This window comes from Bufo bufo, chromosome 3, assembly GCF_905171765.1.
Source record: "Bufo bufo chromosome 3, aBufBuf1.1, whole genome shotgun sequence".
Lineage (NCBI taxonomy): Eukaryota > Metazoa > Chordata > Amphibia > Anura > Bufonidae > Bufo > Bufo bufo.
Genome location: NC_053391.1, coordinates 1,875,753 through 1,895,801, shown reverse-complemented (window position 1 = coordinate 1,895,801; position 20,049 = coordinate 1,875,753). Strand labels below are relative to the sequence as shown.

Below are 20,049 nucleotides of genomic sequence, written 5' to 3'. Positions count from 1 at the left end.
AATCTGAGGTGGAATGTAAATCCTTCTTCTTCACGTGTTGTCGGTGCTGGATTTTGGGCGGTTTCTTTGAGGAGTCCCATTACTGTCATTTTCAATTAAATCAGCACCGATATTGGACAGGACACCTCGTCCGGAGGAAAACAGCGACCTGTAACGTGCAGATTCCTCTCTAAAATCAATGGGGCATTCCTAAATTGCTTTAAAGCGCACAATCCGAACCAAAACGCTCCAGTGTGAACCGAGCCCAAACCATCCGGCGCCCAGTGCAGCGGCCTTGTTAAACTAAACGTTATTACGCATTTATATGACACGTGACCTGCCCTCTGACGTCATCTTTCCGTCTGCTTCAGAAGAAACTACAACTACCGACAAACCTCGCGCTCCACCGCAGCCTAGGCGTCGGCGACGTGTGGATCGCCGATCACACTGATGAGCTCAGGCAGGAGTAATAGATACCAGAGAGATGCGGCTTTTATCGCTGCTTCTGGGGCTCCTGTGCCCCGCAACGTTGACCTCAGAAGGCGGCCATGAGGGTGAGAACCGGGGTCTGACTGTACTGTGCCCGGAGAGCGGCGGGGGGGACGTGTGACCTGGGAGATATGGACCCCCTGTATAATCTGTCCTCCAGTACAGTGCCCCTGTATAATCTATCCTCCAGTACAGTGCCCCTGTATAATCTGTCCTCCAGTACAGTACCCCTGTATAATCTATCCTCCAGTACAGTGCTCCTGTATAATCTGTCCTCCAGTACAGTGCTCCTGTATAATCTGTCCTCCAGTACAGTGCCCCTGTATAATCTGTCCTCCAGTACAGTGCTCCTGTATAATCTGTCCTCCAGTACAGTGCTCCTGTATAATCTGTCCTCCAGTACAGTGCTCCTGTATAATCTGTCCTCCAGTACAGTGCTCCTGTATAATCTGTCCTCCAGTACAGTGCCCCTGTATAATCTGTCCTCCAGTACAGTGCCCCCTGTATAATCTGTCCTCCAGTACAGTGCCCCTGTATAATCTGTCCTCCAGTACAGTGCCCCTGTATAATCTGTCCTCCAGTACAGTGCCCCCTGTATAATCTGTCCTCCAGTACAGTACCCCTGTATAATCTGTCCTCCAGTACAGTGCTCCTGTATAATCTGTCCTCCAGTACAGTACCCCTGTATAATCTGTCCTCCAGTACAGTGCCCCTGTATAATCTGTCCTCCAGTACAGTGCCCCTGTATAATCTGTCCTCCAGTACAGTGCCCCTGTATAATCTGTCCTCCAGTACAGTGCCCCTGTATAATCTGTCCTCCAGTACAGTACCCCTGTATAATCTGTCCTCCAGTACAGTGCCCCTGTATAATCTGTCCTCCAGTACAGTGCCCCTGTATAATCTGTCCTCCAGTACAGTGCCCCTGTATAATCTGTCCTCCAGTACAGTGCCCCTGTATAATCTGTCCTCCAGTACAGTGCTCCTGTATAATCTGTCCTCCAGTACAGTGCTCCTGTATAATCTGTCCTCCAGTACAGTGCCCCCTGTATAATCTGTCCTCCAGTACAGTGCCCCTGTATAATCTATCCTCCAGTACAGTGCCCCCTGTATAATCTGTCCTCCAGTACAGTGCCCCTGTATAATCTATCCTCCAGTACAGTGCCCCTGTATAATCTGTCCTCCAGTACAGTACCCCTGTATAATCTATCCTCCAGTACAGTGCTCCTGTATAATCTGTCCTCCAGTACAGTGCTCCTGTATAATCTGTCCTCCAGTACAGTGCTCCTGTATAATCTGTCCTCCAGTACAGTACCCCTGTATAATCTGTCCTCCAGTACAGTGCTCCTGTATAATCTGTCCTCCAGTACAGTACCCCTGTATAATCTGTCCTCCAGTACAGTGCCCCTGTATAATCTGTCCTCCAGTACAGTGCCCCTGTATAATCTGTCCTCCAGTACAGTGCCCCTGTATAATCTGTCCTCCAGTACAGTGCCCCTGTATAATCTGTCCTCCAGTACAGTACCCCTGTATAATCTGTCCTCCAGTACAGTGCCCCTGTATAATCTGTCCTCCAGTACAGTGCCCCTGTATAATCTGTCCTCCAGTACAGTGCCCCTGTATAATCTGTCCTCCAGTACAGTGCCCCTGTATAATCTGTCCTCCAGTACAGTGCTCCTGTATAATCTGTCCTCCAGTACAGTGCCCCTGTATAATCTGTCCTCCAGTACAGTGCTCCTGTATAATCTGTCCTCCAGTACAGTGCCCCCTGTATAATCTGTCCTCCAGTACAGTGCCCCTGTATAATCTGTCCTCCAGTACAGTGCCCCTGTATAATCTGTCCTCCAGTACAGTGCTCCTGTATAATCTGTCCTCCAGTACAGTGCTCCTGTATAATCTGTCCTCCAGTACAGTGCTCCTGTATAATCTGTCCTCCAGTACAGTGCCCCCTGTATAATCTGTCCTCCAGTACAGTGCTCCTGTATAATCTGTCCTCCAGTACAGTGCCCCTGTATAATCTGTCCTCCAGTACAGTGCCCCTGTATAATCTGTCCTCCAGTACAGTGCCCCTGTATAATCTGTCCTCCAGTACAGTGCCCCTGTATAATCTGTCCTCCAGTACAGTGCCCCTGTATAATCTGTCCTCCAGTACAGTGCTCCTGTATAATCTGTCCTCCAGTACAGTGCTCCTGTATAATCTGTCCTCCAGTACAGTGCCCCCTGTATAATCTGTCCTCCAGTACAGTGCTCCTGTATAATCTGTCCTCCAGTACAGTGCTCCTGTATAATCTGTCCTCCAGTACAGTGCTCCTCTATAATCTGTCCTCCAGTACAGTGCCCCTGTATAATCTGTCCTCCAGTACAGTGCTCCTGTATAATCTGTCCTCCAGTACAGTGCCCCTGTATAATCTGTCCTCCAGTACAGTGCCCCTGTATAATCTGTCCTCCAGTACAGTGCCCCTGTATAATCTGTCCTCCAGTACAGTGCCCCTGTATAATCTGTCCTCCAGTACAGTGCCCCTGTATAATCTGTCCTCCAGTACAGTGCTCCTGTATAATCTGTCCTCCAGTACAGTGCTCCTGTATAATCTGTCCTCCAGTACAGTGCTCCTGTATAATCTGTCCTCCAGTACAGTGCTCCTGTATAATCTGTCCTCCAGTACAGTGCCCTCTGTATAATCTGTCCTCCAGTACAGTGCTCCTGTATAATCTGTCCTCCAGTACAGTGCTCCTGTATAATCTGTCCTCCAGTACAGTGCCCCTGTATAATCTGTCCTCCAGTACAGTGCCCCTGTATAATCTGTCCTCCAGTACAGTGCCCTCTGTATAATCTGTCCTCCAGTACAGTGCTCCTGTATAATCTGTCCTCCAGTACAGTGCCCCTGTATAATCTGTCCTCCAGTACAGTGCCCCTGTATAATCTGTCCTCCAGTACAGTGCTCCTGTATAATCTGTCCTCCAGTACAGTGCTCCTGTATAATCTGTCCTCCAGTACAGTGCTCCTGTATAATCTGTCCTCCAGTACAGTGCTCCTGTATAATCTGTCCTCCAGTACAGTGCCCTCTGTATAATCTGTCCTCCAGTACAGTGCTCCTGTATAATCTGTCCTCCAGTACAGTGCTCCTGTATAATCTGTCCTCCAGTACAGTGCCCCTGTATAATCTGTCCTCCAGTACAGTGCCCCTGTATAATCTGTCCTCCAGTACAGTGCCCTCTGTATAATCTGTCCTCCAGTACAGTGCTCCTGTATAATCTATCCTCCAGTACAGTGCCCCCTGTATAATCTGTCCTCCAGTACAGTGCCCCTGTATAATCTGTCCTCCAGTACAGTGCCCCCTGTATAATCTGTCCTCCAGTACAGTGCTCCTGTATAATCTGTCCTCCAGTACAGTGCTCCTGTATAATCTGTCCTCCAGTACAGTGCCCTCTGTATAATCTATCCTCCAGTACAGTGCCCCTGTATAATCTGTCCTCCAGTACAGTGCCCCTGTATAATCTGTCCTCCAGTACAGTGCTCCTGTATAATCTGTCCTCCAGTACAGTGCTCCTGTATAATCTGTCCTCCAGTACAGTGCTCCTGTATAATCTGTCCTCCAGTACAGTGCCCCTGTATAATCTGTCCTCCAGTACAGTGCTCCTGTATAATCTGTCCTCCAGTACAGTGCCCCCTGTATAATCTGTCCTCCAGTACAGTGCCCCTGTATAATCTGTCCTCCAGTACAGTGCCCCCTGTATAATCTGTCCTCCAGTACAGTGCTCCTGTATAATCTGTCCTCCAGTACAGTGCTCCTGTATAATCTGTCCTCCAGTACAGTGCCCCTGTACAATCTGTCCTCCAGTACAGTACCCCTGTATAATCTGTCCTCCAGTACCGTACTCCCCTGTGTATCCTTTATTCCATTTGAGTGCTCGCCCTCTAGTAGACTGCTCTCCTGTGAAACCTTTACTCCAGGAGAGTGTTCCCCTGTGCAATCTCCCTTCCAGTAGAGTGTTCCCCCGTGTGTCCTCCCCTCCGGTAGAGTCTTCCCCCGTGTGTCCTCCCCTCCGGTAGAGTCTTCCCCCGTGTGTCCTCCCCTCCGGTAGAGTCTTCCCCCGTGTGTCCTCCCCTCCGGTAGAGTCTTCCCCCGTGTGTCCTCCCCTCCGGTAGAGTCTTCCCCCGGGTATCCTCCCCTCCAGTAGACTATGCTCTTGTGTAACCTTGTCTCCAATGGTATGCCACTTGACTGATGATGAAGGGTTCCCTGTGTTTTCCTGTGTGTAACTTTCGATTACATTCTTTTCATCTTAGATCAGAGATGGCGTCAATATGTGAACCGCATCCACAAGAGAGTGCAGAGTCATGAGCCTTGCCACAACCACACCTGCTACAACTGGTACGCAGCTCCCTGCTCCCGTATCTACACACTCCCTCTCTCCGTCTTGTTATCTCAAGTACTCTACCAGTCCTGTTGTCGGCACAGTCCCCCCTCTTCCTCCTGTTGTCGGCACACAGCCCCTCCTCCTCCTGTTCTCGGCACAGTCCCCCCTCCTCCTCCTGTTGTCGGCACAGTCCCCCCTCCTCCTCCGGTTGTCGGCACAGTCCCCCCTCCTCCTCCGGTTGTCGGCACAGTCCCCCCTCCTCCTCCGGTTGTCGGCACAGTCCCCCCTCCTCCTCCGGTTGTCGGCACAGTCCCCCCTCCTCCTCCCGTTGTCGGCACAGTCCCCCCTCCTCCTCCCGTTGTCGGCACAGTCCCCCCTCCTCCTCCCGTTGTCGGCACAGTCCCCCCTCCTCCTCCCGTTGTCGGCACAGTCCCCCCTCCTCCTCCCGTTGTCGGCACAGTCCCCCCTCCTCCTCCCGTTGTCGGCACAGTCCCCCCTCCTCCTCCCGTTGTCGGCACAGTCCCCCCTCCTCCTCCCGTTGTCGGCACAGTCCCCCCTCCTCCTCCCGTTGTCGGCACAGTCCCCCCTCCTCCTCCCGTTGTCGGCACAGTCCCCCCTCCTCCTCCCGTTGTCGGCACAGTCCCCCCTCCTCCTCCCGTTGTCGGCGCAGTCCCCCCTCCTCCTCCCGTTGTCGGCGCAGTCCCCCCTCCTCCTCCCGTTGTCGGCGCAGTCCCCCCTCCTCCTCCCGTTGTCGGCGCAGTCCCCCCTCCTCCTCCCGTTGTCGGCGCAGTCCCCCCTCCTCCTCCCGTTGTCGGCGCAGTCCCCCCTCCTCCTCCCGTTGTCGGCGCAGTCCCCCCTCCTCCTCCCGTTGTCGGCGCAGTCCCCCCTCCTCCTCCCGTTGTCGGCGCAGTCCCCCCTCCTCCTCCCGTTGTCGGCGCAGTCCCCCCTCCTCCTCCCGTTGTCGGCGCAGTCCCCCCTCCTCCTCCCGTTGTCGGCACACCACCTACCCTCCTCCTCCCGTTGTCGGCACAGTCCCCCCTCCACCTCCCGTTGTCGGCACAGTCCCCCCTCCTCCTCCCGTTGTCGGCACAGTCCCCCCTCCTCCTCCCGTTGTCGGCACAGTCCCCCCTCCTCCTCCCGTTGTCGGCACAGTCCCCCCTCCTCCTCCCGTTGTCGGCACAGTCCCCCCTCCTCCTCCCGTTGTCGGCACAGTCCCCCCTCCTCCTCCCGTTGTCGGCACAGTCCCCCCTCCTCCTCCCGTTGTCGGCACAGTCCCCCCTCCTCCTCCCGTTGTCGGCACAGTCCCCCCTCCTCCTCCCGTTGTCGGCACAGTCCCCCCTCCTCCTCCCGTTGTCGGCACAGTCCCCCCTCCTCCTCCCGTTGTCGGCACAGTCCCCCCTCCTCCTCCCGTTGTCGGCACAGTCCCCCCTCCTCCTCCCGTTGTCGGCACAGTCCCCCCTCCTCCTCCCGTTGTCGGCACAGTCCCCTCTCCTCCTCCCGTTGTCGGCACAGTCCCCCCTCCTCCTCCCGTTGTCGGCACAGTCCCCCCTCCTCCTCCCGTTGTCGGCGCAGTCCCCCCTCCTCCTCCCGTTGTCGGCGCAGTCCCCCCTCCTCCTCCTGTTGTCGGCGCATTCCCCCCTCCTCCTCCTGTTGTCGGCGCAGTCCCCCCTCCTCCTCCCGTTGTCGGCGCAGTCCCCCCTCCTCCTCCCGTTGTCGGCACAGTCCCCCCTCCTCCTCCCGTTGTCGGCACAGTCCCCCCTCCTCCTCCCGTTGTTGGCACACCACCTACCCTCCTCCCGTTGTCGGCACAGTCCCCCCTCCTCCTCCCGTTGTCGGCACAGTCCCCCCTCCTCCTCCCGTTGTCGGCACAGTCCCCCCTCCTCCTCCCGTTGTCGGCACAGTCCCCCCTCCTCCTCCCGTTGTCGGCACAGTCCCCCCTCCTCCTCCCGTTGTCGGCACAGTCCCCCCTCCTCCTCCTGTTGTCGGCACAACACCTACCCTCCTCCCGTTGTCGGCACAGTCCCACCATCCCATCATTCATGTCTTCTGACTCTTGTCGCACTAGGCTCATCCAGCAGGACCTCGCACCATTTCAGTCTGGGATTCCCCATGAATTAATGAAGGACATCCTCAGCCGGAAACTGGGGACCCATTATCAGATAGTAAAGCATCGCCTGTACCGGGAGGATGACTGCATGTTCCCCGCCCGGTGAGTCTCAGAAATATCAGAGAGCGCTCGGGAAAATGTCCTGAGGATGGACGACGGCAAAAGGCGACTATAATCACTAGATCTCCTCAGATGTGACCTGGAAGTGGAGGCCGAGACCCACAGACACATCCCGTCCACTGTGTTCTGCTGTCAGTATATTACTGTATATCCCGTGGATGTGTTCTGCTGACAGTATATTACTGTATACCCTGTGGATGTGTTCTGCTGTCAGTATATTACTGTATACCCAGTGGATGTGTTCTGCTGTCAGTATATTACTGTATACCCTGTGGATGTGTTCTGCTGTCAGTATATTACTGTATACCCAGTGGATGTGTTCTGCTGTCAGTATATTACTGTATACCCCGTGGATGTGTTCTGCTGTCAGTATATTACTGTATACCCTGTGGATGTGTTCTGCTGTCAGTATATTACTGTATACCCAGTGGATGTGTTCTGCTGTCAGTATATTACTGTATACCCTGTGGATGTGTTCTGCTGTCAGTATATTACTGTATACCCCGTGGATGTGTTCTGCTGTCAGTATATTACTGTATACCCCGTGGATGTGTTCTGCTGTCAGTCTATTACTGTATACCCTGTGGATGTGTTCTGCTGTCAGTATATTACTGTATACCCTGTGGATGTGTTCTGCTGTCAGTATATTACTGTATACCCTGTGGATGTGTTCTGCTGTCAGTCTATTACTGTATATCCCGTGGATGTGTTCTGCTGACAGTATATTACTGTATACCCCGTGGATGTGTTCTGCTGTCAGTATATTACTGTATACCCAGTGGATGTGTTCTGCTGTCAGTATATTACTGTATACCCCGTGGATGTGTTCTGCTGTCAGTATATTACTGTATACCCTGTGGATGTGTTCTGCTGTCAGTCTATTACTGTATACCCTGTGGATGTGTTCTGCTGTCAGTCTATTACTGTATACCCTGTGGATGTGTTCTGCTGTCAGTATATTACTGTATACCCTGTGGATGTGTTCTGCTGTCAGTCTATTACTGTATACCCTGTGGATGTGTTCTGCTGTCAGTATATTACTGTATACCCCGTGGATGTGTTCTGCTGTCAGTATATTACTGTATACCCTGTGGATGTGTTCTGCTGTCAGTCTATTACTGTATACCCTGTGGATGTGTTCTGCTGTCAGTATATTACTGTATACCCCGTGGATGTGTTCTGCTGTCAGTATATTACTGTATACCCTGTGGATGTGTTCTGCTGACAGTATATTACTGTATACCCTGTGGATGTGTTCTGCTGACAGTATATTACTGTATACCCTGTGGATGTGTTCTGCTGACAGTATATTACTGTATACCCTGTGGATGTGTTCTGCTGTCAGTCTATTACTGTATACCCTGTGGATGTGTTCTGCTGTCAGTATATTACTGTATACCCCGTGGATGTGTTCTGCTGTCAGTATATTACTGTATATCCCGTGGATGTGTTCTGCTGTCAGTATATTACTGTATACCCCGTGGATGTGTTCTGCTGTCAGTATATTACTGTATACCCCGTGGATGTGTTCTGCTGTCAGTATATTACTGTATACCCTGTGGATGTGTTCTGCTGTCAGTCTATTACTGTATACCCTGTGGATGTGTTCTGCTGTCAGTATATTACTGTATACCCCGTGGATGTGTTCTGCTGTCAGTATATTACTGTATACCCTGTGGATGTGTTCTGCTGACAGTATATTACTGTATACCCTGTGGATGTGTTCTGCTGACAGTATATTACTGTATACCCTGTGGATGTGTTCTGCTGACAGTATATTACTGTATACCCTGTGGATGTGTTCTGCTGTCAGTCTATTACTGTATACCCTGTGGATGTGTTCTGCTGTCAGTATATTACTGTATACCCCGTGGATGTGTTCTGCTGTCAGTATATTACTGTATACCCCGTGGATGTGTTCTGCTGTCAGTCTATTACTGTATACCCTGTGGATGTGTTCTGCTGTCAGTATATTACTGTATACCCTGTGGATGTGTTCTGCTGTCAGTCTATTACTGTATACCCCGTGGATGTGTTCTGCTGTCAGTATATTACTGTATACCCTGTGGATGTGTTCTGCTGTCAGTATATTACTGTATACCCTGTGGATGTGTTCTGCTGTCAGTCTATTACTGTATACCCTGTGGATGTGTTCTGCTGTCAGTATATTACTGTATACCCTGTGGATGTGTTCTGCTGTCAGTCTATTACTGTATACCCCGTGGATGTGTTCTGCTGACAGTCTATTACTGTATACCCCGTGGATGTGTTCTGCTGTCAGTATATTACTGTATACCCTGTGGATGTGTTCTGCTGTCAGTCTATTACTGTATACCCCGTGGATGTGTTCTGCTGTCAGTCTATTACTGTATACCCCGTGGATGTGTTCTGCTGTCAGTCTATTACTGTATACCCTGTGGATGTGTTCTGCTGTCAGTATATTACTGTATACCCTGTGGATGTGTTCTGCTGTCAGTCTATTACTGTATACCCTGTGGATGTGTTCTGCTGTCAGTATATTACTGTACACCCTGTGGATGTGTTCTGCTGACAGTATATTACTGTATACCCTGTGGATGTGTTCTGCTGACAGTATATTACTGTATACCCCGTGGATGTGTTCTGCTGTCAGTCTATTACTGTATACCCCGTGGATGTGTTCTGCTGTCAGTATATTACTGTATACCCCGTGGATGTGTTCTGCTGTCAGTATATTACTGTATACCCCGTGGATGTGTTCTGCTGTCAGTATATTACTGTATACCCCGTGGATGTGTTCTGCTGTCAGTATATTACTGTATACCCCGTGGATGTGTTCTGCTGTCAGTCTATTACTGTATACCCTGTGGATGTGTTCTGCTGTCAGTCTATTACTGTATACCCCGTGGATGTGTTCTGCTGTCAGTATATTACTGTATACCCTGTGGATGTGTTCTGCTGTCAGTATATTACTGTATACCCTGTGGATGTGTTCTGCTGTCAGTATATTACTGTATACCCCGTGGATGTGTTCTGCTGTCAGTCTATTACTGTATACCCTGTGGATGTGTTCTGCTGTCAGTCTATTACTGTATACCCTGTGGATGTGTTCTGCTGTCAGTCTATTACTGTATACCCCGTGGATGTGTTCTGCTGTCAGTATATTACTGTATACCCTGTGGATGTGTTCTGCTGTCAGTATATTACTGTATACCCTGTGGATGTGTTCTGCTGTCAGTATATTACTGTATACCCTGTGGATGTGTTCTGCTGTCAGTATATTACTGTATACCCTGTGGATGTGTTCTGCTGTCAGTATATTACTGTATACCCCGTGGATGTGTTCTGCTGTCAGTATATTACTGTATACCCTGTGGATGTGTTCTGCTGTCAGTATATTACTGTATACCCTGTGGATGTGTTCTGCTGTCAGTATATTACTGTATACCCCGTGGATGTGTTCTGCTGTCAGTCTATTACTGTATACCCCGTGGATGTGTTCTGCTGTCAGTATATTACTGTATACCCTGTGGATGTGTTCTGCTGTCAGTATATTACTGTATACCCTGTGGATGTGTTCTGCTGTCAGTATATTACTGTATACCCCGTGGATGTGTTCTGCTGTCAGTATATTACTGTATACCCTGTGGATGTGTTCTGCTGTCAGTATATTACTGTATACCCTGTGGATGTGTTCTGCTGTCAGTATATTACTGTACACCCTGTGGATGTGTTCTGCTGTCAGTCTATTACTGTATACCCTGTGGATGTGTTCTGCTGTCAGTCTATTACTGTATACCCTGTGGATGTGTTCTGCTGTCAGTCTATTACTGTATACCCCGTGGATGTGTTCTGCTGTCAGTATATTACTGTATACCCTGTGGATGTGTTCTGCTGTCAGTATATTACTGTATACCCCGTGGATGTGTTCTGCTGTCAGTATATTACTGTATACCCTGTGGATGTGTTCTGCTGTCAGTATATTACTGTATACCCTGTGGATGTGTTCTGCTGTCAGTATATTACTGTATACCCTGTGGATGTGTTCTGCTGTCAGTATATTACTGTATACCCCGTGGATGTGTTCTGCTGTCAGTCTATTACTGTATACCCCGTGGATGTGTTCTGCTGTCAGTATATTACTGTATACCCTGTGGATGTGTTCTGCTGTCAGTCTATTACTGTATACCCCGTGGATGTGTTCTGCTGTCAGTATATTACTGTATACCCTGTGGATGTGTTCTGCTGTCAGTATATTACTGTATACCCTGTGGATGTGTTCTGCTGTCAGTATATTACTGTACACCCTGTGGATGTGTTCTGCTGTCAGTCTATTACTGTACACCCTGTGGATGTGTTCTGCTGTCAGTCTATTACTGTATACCCTGTGGATGTGTTCTGCTGTCAGTATATTACTGTATACCCTGTGGATGTGTTCTGCTGTCAGTATATTACTGTACACCCTGTGGATGTGTTCTGCTGTCAGTATATTACTGTATACCCCGTGGATGTGTTCTGCTGTCAGTATATTACTGTATACCCCGTGGATGTGTTCTGCTGTCAGTATATTACTGTATACCCCGTGGATGTGTTCTGCTGTCAGTCTATTACTGTATACCCCGTGGATGTGTTCTGCTGTCAGTATATTACTGTATACCCTGTGGATGTGTTCTGCTGTCAGTATATTACTGTATACCCTGTGGATGTGTTCTGCTGTCAGTATATTACTGTATACCCCGTGGATGTGTTCTGCTGTCAGTCTATTACTGTATACCCCGTGGATGTGTTCTGCTGTCAGTATATTACTGTATACCCTGTGGATGTGTTCTGCTGTCAGTATATTACTGTATACCCCGTGGATGTGTTCTGCTGTCAGTATATTACTGTATACCCTGTGGATGTGTTCTGCTGTCAGTCTATTACTGTATACCCTGTGGATGTGTTCTGCTGTCAGTCTATTACTGTATACCCTGTGGATGTGTTCTGCTGTCAGTCTATTACTGTATACCCTGTGGATGTGTTCTGCTGTCAGTCTATTACTGTATACCCTGTGGATGTGTTCTGCTGTCAGTATATTACTGTATACCCTGTGGATGTGTTCTGCTGTCAGTCTATTACTGTATACCCCGTGGATGTGTTCTGCTGTCAGTATATTACTGTATACCCTGTGGATGTGTTCTGCTGTCAGTATATTACTGTATACCCTGTGGATGTGTTCTGCTGTCAGTATATTACTGTATACCCTGTGGATGTGTTCTGCTGTCAGTATATTACTGTATACCCCGTGGATGTGTTCTGCTGTCAGTCTATTACTGTATACCCCGTGGATGTGTTCTGCTGTCAGTATATTACTGTACACCCTGTGGATGTGTTCTGCTGTCAGTATATTACTGTATACCCTGTGGATGTGTTCTGCTGTCAGTATATTACTGTATACCCCGTGGATGTGTTCTGCTGTCAGTATATTACTGTATACCCTGTGGATGTGTTCTGCTGTCAGTATATTACTGTATACCCCGTGGATGTGTTCTGCTGTCAGTCTATTACTGTATACCCCGTGGATGTGTTCTGCTGTCAGTATATTACTGTATACCCTGTGGATGTGTTCTGCTGTCAGTCTATTACTGTATACCCTGTGGATGTGTTCTGCTGTCAGTCTATTACTGTATACCCCGTGGATGTGTTCTGCTGTCAGTATATTACTGTATACCCTGTGGATGTGTTCTGCTGTCAGTATATTACTGTATACCCTGTGGATGTGTTCTGCTGTCAGTATATTACTGTATACCCCGTGGATGTGTTCTGCTGTCAGTATATTACTGTATACCCCGTGGATGTGTTCTGCTGTCAGTCTATTACTGTATACCCCGTGGATGTGTTCTGCTGTCAGTATATTACTGTATACCCTGTGGATGTGTTCTGCTGTCAGTCTATTACTGTATACCCTGTGGATGTGTTCTGCTGTCAGTCTATTACTGTATACCCTGTGGATGTGTTCTGCTGTCAGTCTATTACTGTATACCCTGTGGATGTGTTCTGCTGTCAGTATATTACTGTATACCCTGTGGATGTGTTCTGCTGTCAGTATATTACTGTATACCCTGTGGATGTGTTCTGCTGTCAGTATATTACTGTATACCCTGTGGATGTGTTCTGCTGTCAGTCTATTACTGTATACCCTGTGGATGTGTTCTGCTGTCAGTCTATTACTGTATACCCTGTGGATGTGTTCTGCTGTCAGTATATTACTGTATACCCCGTGGATGTGTTCTGCTGTCAGTATATTACTGTATACCCTGTGGATGTGTTCTGCTGACAGTATATTACTGTATACCCTGTGGATGTGTTCTGCTGTCAGTCTATTACTGTATACCCTGTGGATGTGTTCTGCTGTCAGTATATTACTGTATACCCCGTGGATGTGTTCTGCTGTCAGTATATTACTGTATACCCTGTGGATGTGTTCTGCTGACAGTATATTACTGTATACCCCGTGGATGTGTTCTGCTGTCAGTCTATTACTGTATACCCCGTGGATGTGTTCTGCTGTCAGTCTATTACTGTACACCCTGTGGATGTGTTCTGCTGTCAGTCTATTACTGTATACCCTGTGGATGTGTTCTGCTGTCAGTATATTACTGTATACCCCTGTGGATGTGTTCTGCTGACAGTATATTACTGTATACCCTGTGGATGTGTTCTGCTGTCAGTATATTACTGTATACCCTGTGGATGTGTTCTGCTGACAGTATATTACTGTATACCCTGTGGATGTGTTCTGCTGTCAGTATATTACTGTATACCCTGTGGATGTGTTCTGCTGTCAGTATATTACTGTATACCCTGTGGATGTGTTCTGCTGTCAGTATATTACTGTATACCCTGTGGATGTGTTCTGCTGTCAGTCTATTACTGTATACCCTGTGGATGTGTTCTGCTGTCAGTCTATTACTGTATACCCTGTGGATGTGTTCTGCTGTCAGTATATTACTGTATACCCCGTGGATGTGTTCTGCTGTCAGTCTATTACTGTATACCCCGTGGATGTGTTCTGCTGTCAGTCTATTACTGTATACCCTGTGGATGTGTTCTGCTGTCAGTCTATTACTGTATACCCTGTGGATGTGTTCTGCTGTCAGTATATTACTGTATACCCTGTGGATGTGTTCTGCTGTCAGTATATTACTGTATACCCTGTGGATGTGTTCTGCTGTCAGTATATTACTGTATACCCTGTGGATGTGTTCTGCTGTCAGTATATTACTGTATACCCCGTGGATGTGTTCTGCTGACAGTATATTACTGTATACCCCGTGGATGTGTTCTGCTGTCAGTCTATTACTGTATACCCTGTGGATGTGTTCTGCTGTCAGTATATTACTGTATACCCTGTGGATGTGTTCTGCTGACAGTATATTACTGTATACCCCGTGGATGTGTTCTGCTGTCAGTCTATTACTGTATACCCTGTGGATGTGTTCTGCTGTCAGTCTATTACTGTATACCCTGTGGATGTGTTCTGCTGTCAGTCTATTACTGTATACCCCGTGGATGTGTTCTGCTGTCAGTATATTACTGTATACCCTGTGGATGTGTTCTGCTGTCAGTATATTACTGTATACCCTGTGGATGTGTTCTGCTGTCAGTATATTACTGTATACCCTGTGGATGTGTTCTGCTGTCAGTATATTACTGTATACCCCGTGGATGTGTTCTGCTGTCAGTCTATTACTGTATACCCCGTGGATGTGTTCTGCTGTCAGTATATTACTGTATACCCCGTGGATGTGTTCTGCTGTCAGTCTATTACTGTATACCCCGTGGATGTGTTCTGCTGTCAGTATATTACTGTATACCCTGTGGATGTGTTCTGCTGTCAGTATATTACTGTACACCCTGTGGATGTGTTCTGCTGTCAGTATATTACTGTATACCCTGTGGATGTGTTCTGCTGTCAGTATATTACTGTATACCCCGTGGATGTGTTCTGCTGTCAGTATATTACTGTATACCCTGTGGATGTGTTCTGCTGTCAGTATATTACTGTATACCCCGTGGATGTGTTCTGCTGTCAGTTTATTACTGTATACCCCGTGGATGTGTTCTGCTGTCAGTCTATTACTGTATACCCCGTGGATGTGTTCTGCTGTCAGTATATTACTGTATACCCTGTGGATGTGTTCTGCTGTCAGTCTATTACTGTATACCCTGTGGATGTGTTCTGCTGTCAGTCTATTACTGTATACCCCGTGGATGTGTTCTGCTGTCAGTATATTACTGTATACCCTGTGGATGTGTTCTGCTGTCAGTATATTACTGTATACCCTGTGGATGTGTTCTGCTGTCAGTATATTACTGTATACCCCGTGGATGTGTTCTGCTGTCAGTATATTACTGTATACCCCGTGGATGTGTTCTGCTGTCAGTCTATTACTGTATACCCCGTGGATGTGTTCTGCTGTCAGTATATTACTGTATACCCTGTGGATGTGTTCTGCTGTCAGTATATTACTGTATACCCCGTGGATGTGTTCTGCTGTCAGTCTATTACTGTATACCCCGGTCGATGTGTTTTGACCCCTGGGTCATGTGATTTCCCGTTTCAGCTGTAGCGGGGTGGAGCACTTCCTCCTGGAGCTCCTGCCAGATCTACCGGATATGGAGATGGTGATCAATGTTCGGGATTATCCTCAAGTTCCCCATTGGATGACCCCAGTCATCCCCATCTTCTCTTTCAGTAAGGTGAGAGGTCCGGGTCGGGGGCAGGACATGGGGGGGGGGGGGGCAGGACATGGGGGGGGGGGGGGGGGGGTCAGGACATGGTGAGGCCGACACTTGCAGGTCGTGTGATTAACTCTCTGCTCTTTGCCCCAGACATCAGAGTACAAGGACATCATGTATCCAGCCTGGACATTTTGGGAGGGGGGCCCGGCTGTGTGGCCCATCTACCCCACTGGGCTGGGGCGCTGGGACCTGATGCGGGAGAAACTGGCACGGTGAGTAATGACCGGTGAGGGTGATGGGGCATCTCTACGCTTTGTACCTTCTAATGCCGTCTACGTGTCTTGTGATTGTCAGGGCGGCAGACCACTGGCCATGGGAGAAGAAGGTATCCAAAGGGTACTTCAGGGGGTCCAGGTAAGTGGTGGAGTTTGGGGGTACTAAGAACTCTACCCTTGCCCTGTATGTCAGCCATGACCCCCTCTGCTCTTCTATCACCGGTGCCCCCAGTCTGCCTTCCTCCCTTCAGTATTTCCACTATCTATATCCCTTGTTCCCCCAGGTATTTGCCCACTTCACCTGTGTCCCCCTTATTTTCCACACGCCTCCCTAGCAGCCCTTCACAGGAGGGTCACCGTCTTCATAGGGACAGAACAGAAGGTGGAGATCTGTGTCTGTTCCTCTCGGGATGCTTGGCATCACCTGGTCAAGCCTGTCGGTTTGTATCCCTGGCAGTGCCAGGAGGACCAGGGTTCCAGGGCACGGTGATGGTCCTTCCTGGCTCCAGGTGTAAGTGTGACGTGTGCTGGCGGCCCCAGGCTTATTTAATAGGTCCGAGCCATGGTTTCATGGCGGGAGAAGGAAATGGGTTCCCGTCCTCTGACGTCAGTTCCGGAGCAACAAAGACCATGTGATCAAGATGCCAGGATCACCCAGAAGTGCTGTTCCGAGTTGGGCGAGGGGATTTAAATATGGCGGCGACCAGAGTTCACAAATTACCTGCCCTGGCGGCTGTTTGATGTAACTGCTGTAACGTCTCTACGGATGGAAGGTCTCCCAAGACTGCTGCTCCTCCTGGGGCCCTCAGCCTGCTCGGCCTCGGGGGTTTTCTTTGGTGCTAGATCTATGGTGGTGCGCGGTTCTCCTGATTTTATTTATTTTTAGTGTAAAGAACCCGCGAAGCTTAATGAGGAACCCCTCAAAGGAATGAGAAATGGGCCATCTGCAAGAAAACCTGCCTCTTTTTAAAAAAAAACCTCAGTGTTGAAAGTGCATGGACAGCGTGGTCTCGGAGGAGTCCCCGTCCTTACTGGAAAGCGTGAATCCCCAATAAAGGAGGAAGTCAGTTCAGCCATACAGGGCTTCAGATGGCGACAAAAATGGTCGCCAATGCGACTTAGAATTTACAAATGGCGACAAGACTTTTTAGTCTCGTCGTCATTTGCGACTAGACCCACCGCCAGAGCTCTACAGCGGCGGGGCACAGGAGATGATGGTTCTCTGCCCGCCGCCGATGTTCTTCTCAGCAGCGCAGAGGAGTAGGAGTCTCTCCCTCCCCCCCTGTGCTGCCGCTTCCGCCAATAAGAAGAGAGACGAGGAGGGGAGGGGCTGTGGCCCCTGCGCCACCAATGAAGATAACTGACCTGGTAATACAAATACAGGAGGCGGGTGCCGGAATCAAATAGCCGGCACCCGACCTCTATGACAGGGAGCTGAGATCAGCGGCAGTTCAGTTAACCCTTCAGGTGCGGTACCTGATGGGTTAACTGCAGTGGATCGCAGCTCCCTGTCATAGAGGTCGGGTGCCGGCTATTTGATTCCGGCACCTGCCTCCTGTATTTGTATTACCAGGTCAGTTATCTTCATTGGTGGCGCCCCCACCCCCCAGTATAATAAACATTGGTGGCGCAGTGCACCCCCCCAACACCCCAGTATAATAAACATTGGTGGCGCAGTGCCAATGAGGTTGAAAATAAAAAATTAACTCCCCTCCAATTGATCACGTAGCAGCCGGTCTCCTGTTCTTTCTTCAGGACCTGTCAAAGGACCTGTGGTGATGTCACTGAGCTCATCACATGGTACATCACCATGGTAATGGACCATGTGATGAGCTCAGTGACGTCACCACAGGTCCTGAAGAAAGAACGTCACTGAGCTCATCACATGGTCCATTACCATGGTGATGTACCATGTGATGAGCTCAGTGACATCACCACAGGTCCTTTGACAGGTCCTGAAGAAGGAACAGGATACCGGCTGCTACGCGATCAATTGGAGGAGGTGAGTTCATTATAAAAAAAAATTTAACCCTCATTGGCACTGCCCACTGCGCCACCAATATTTTTTATACTGGGGTGTTGGGGGGGGGGGGGGGGGGGGGCGCACTGCGCCACCAATGTTTATTATACTGGGGTGTTGGGGGGGCACACTGCACCATTTGTTTATTATACTGGGGTGTTGGGGGGGGCACACTGCGGCACCAATGTTTATTATACTGGGGTGTATATAATTGTAACGGATCACCTGGAACCCCGACTGAGTACCTCCGTTGACGATGCTCCTAGCGTTTCCTGAGGGTTCCAAGCACTCTGGCAGACACCACAATCACCGAACCGAAGAAGCAGATAAATCCTCTTCAAGCCTATGAATGCTGTAGACAGTTGAATAGGAACCATACGAATAGGTTTACACTCCTAGCAGTCAAACTGGGACAGCATGCAATAAATCCTCCCCCAAGCATGAGACGACACTTCACCTTGAGGATTAAAACAGGAACTCTCTGTACTTCATGTACAGCCTCTTTTATTCACAAACCAAAAACATAGTACTGCCCACAGGGGTTTAAAAAATACAACCAATCAATATATTACAACACATCCCCACAAAATCCTCCCCTCTGTCCGTGATTGCATCAACCCAGTGTGAGGTAATTCTATCATCACAGACAGACGAATACACAATATCCTCTGTCCTGGAGACAACCGAGAAGTAATTCAATTATCTCCCAGGACAAAGGGAAATCACCAATACACACAGAGAGACAACAGGACAGGAATCCCCACCCAAACACACAAAATCCTCCCTTCTGTCTGGGATATAATTATGGATTAACATAACTATCACAGACAGTAAAAATACAGTTTTTAAACATACACTGTAACTTTAAAACCATACATTCCATCTCCATAAAAATTACATATTTAAACTAAGCATACATCAAACATAAACACTTCCAAAAATCACACAAATCCCTCCAGCGGATCAAAAGTTTAGTGGAAGTCCTTTATGACCGACCGCAAGCACAATTTCCTGCCCAAAACAGTTCCATAGATTTGGGCTGTGCGGTCGGTCAATTTCATGCAGAAAACGACTAAGTCCCATCTTCGAACGGGACTTAGTCTCTGGAGCTGAAAGTTCCGTATGGAAGAAGGTAAGGGTCAGCGGTGTTCGTGTATTTGCGCATCCGATTTTAGTTCCACAGAATCTCCAGCATACACCGCTGACCGCGTTCGGTCCTATTAACAGTCCAGACATGCGGCACAGTTGAAACGGAAGTGGATCCGTATGAGGGAGACATTTCTTCCAAGGCTGATTCTAATTCTTCTGACAACGTCTCTGGCCTCCACGCTGCTCAATGGAAGAGGCGCAATCCCTTCTTAACCCCATCAGGGTGGCAATAAATATAGAAGAGGTTGAAGACCGGCGGAGTGCTCAGGATCAGATGTCCAGGGCTTGAGGGATAGGAAAAAAGAGTCTTCACCAGAATATGAATCTCTGATCAGTGGAAGGATTTTAAAATGATTTAAAAGGAAATATCCCTTTTCGGACGCGGATTCGGTTTACTGGGACAAGACCCCTAAGATTAAGGCCCCTGGGCAAGGTTTGCAAAAACGTCTCTCTCCCTTTTTGAGGACATGGGTCTTCTCAGAGATCCAATGAACAGAAAGTGTGAATCTCTCTTAAGACGGTCTTGGGAGTCCTCTGCTAAGACCTAGCACTGCGGCCAGAACCCTCTCACTGTGTCCATGACAGGCCACTAACGTTATTGCCGAGGCTTCGGAGGACTTCGGTGAGGTTTTCAGCCAGATCAGAGCCTTGTCTAATGCAACCAGTAGGAGGATGGTCAGGAGGTGCGTCATCACACAACCGCCTATGTAGTATTCCATGTAAAGACGACAGGTTATTTGGGTCTGCTCTGGATGACATTTTGGATAAGAACTTCTCGGCAGTCTCTCTTTTTTCTACCAGAGACCCTCCTTTCACACCCACAGATGGAATACACCTGACCAAAGGAAGAA

General features: G+C 49.0%; 1 protein-coding gene across 1 annotated transcript in view; it reads left to right on the top strand.

The window, feature by feature from the left end:
- Positions 1–380: 380 nt before the first annotated feature.
- The window catches only part of POGLUT1 (protein O-glucosyltransferase 1), a 28,168-nt gene continuing 8,499 nt past the window's right edge, over positions 381–20,049 (top strand). Inside the window, exons 1-6 of the mRNA XM_040422761.1 lie at positions 381–533; positions 4,754–4,838; positions 6,890–7,033; positions 15,637–15,772; positions 15,905–16,026; positions 16,109–16,168. Coding sequence (XP_040278695.1) covers positions 464–533; positions 4,754–4,838; positions 6,890–7,033; positions 15,637–15,772; positions 15,905–16,026; positions 16,109–16,168 — 617 coding nt within the window. The 5' untranslated portion in view covers positions 381–463. The remainder of the gene's footprint in view (positions 534–4,753; positions 4,839–6,889; positions 7,034–15,636; positions 15,773–15,904; positions 16,027–16,108; positions 16,169–20,049) is intronic.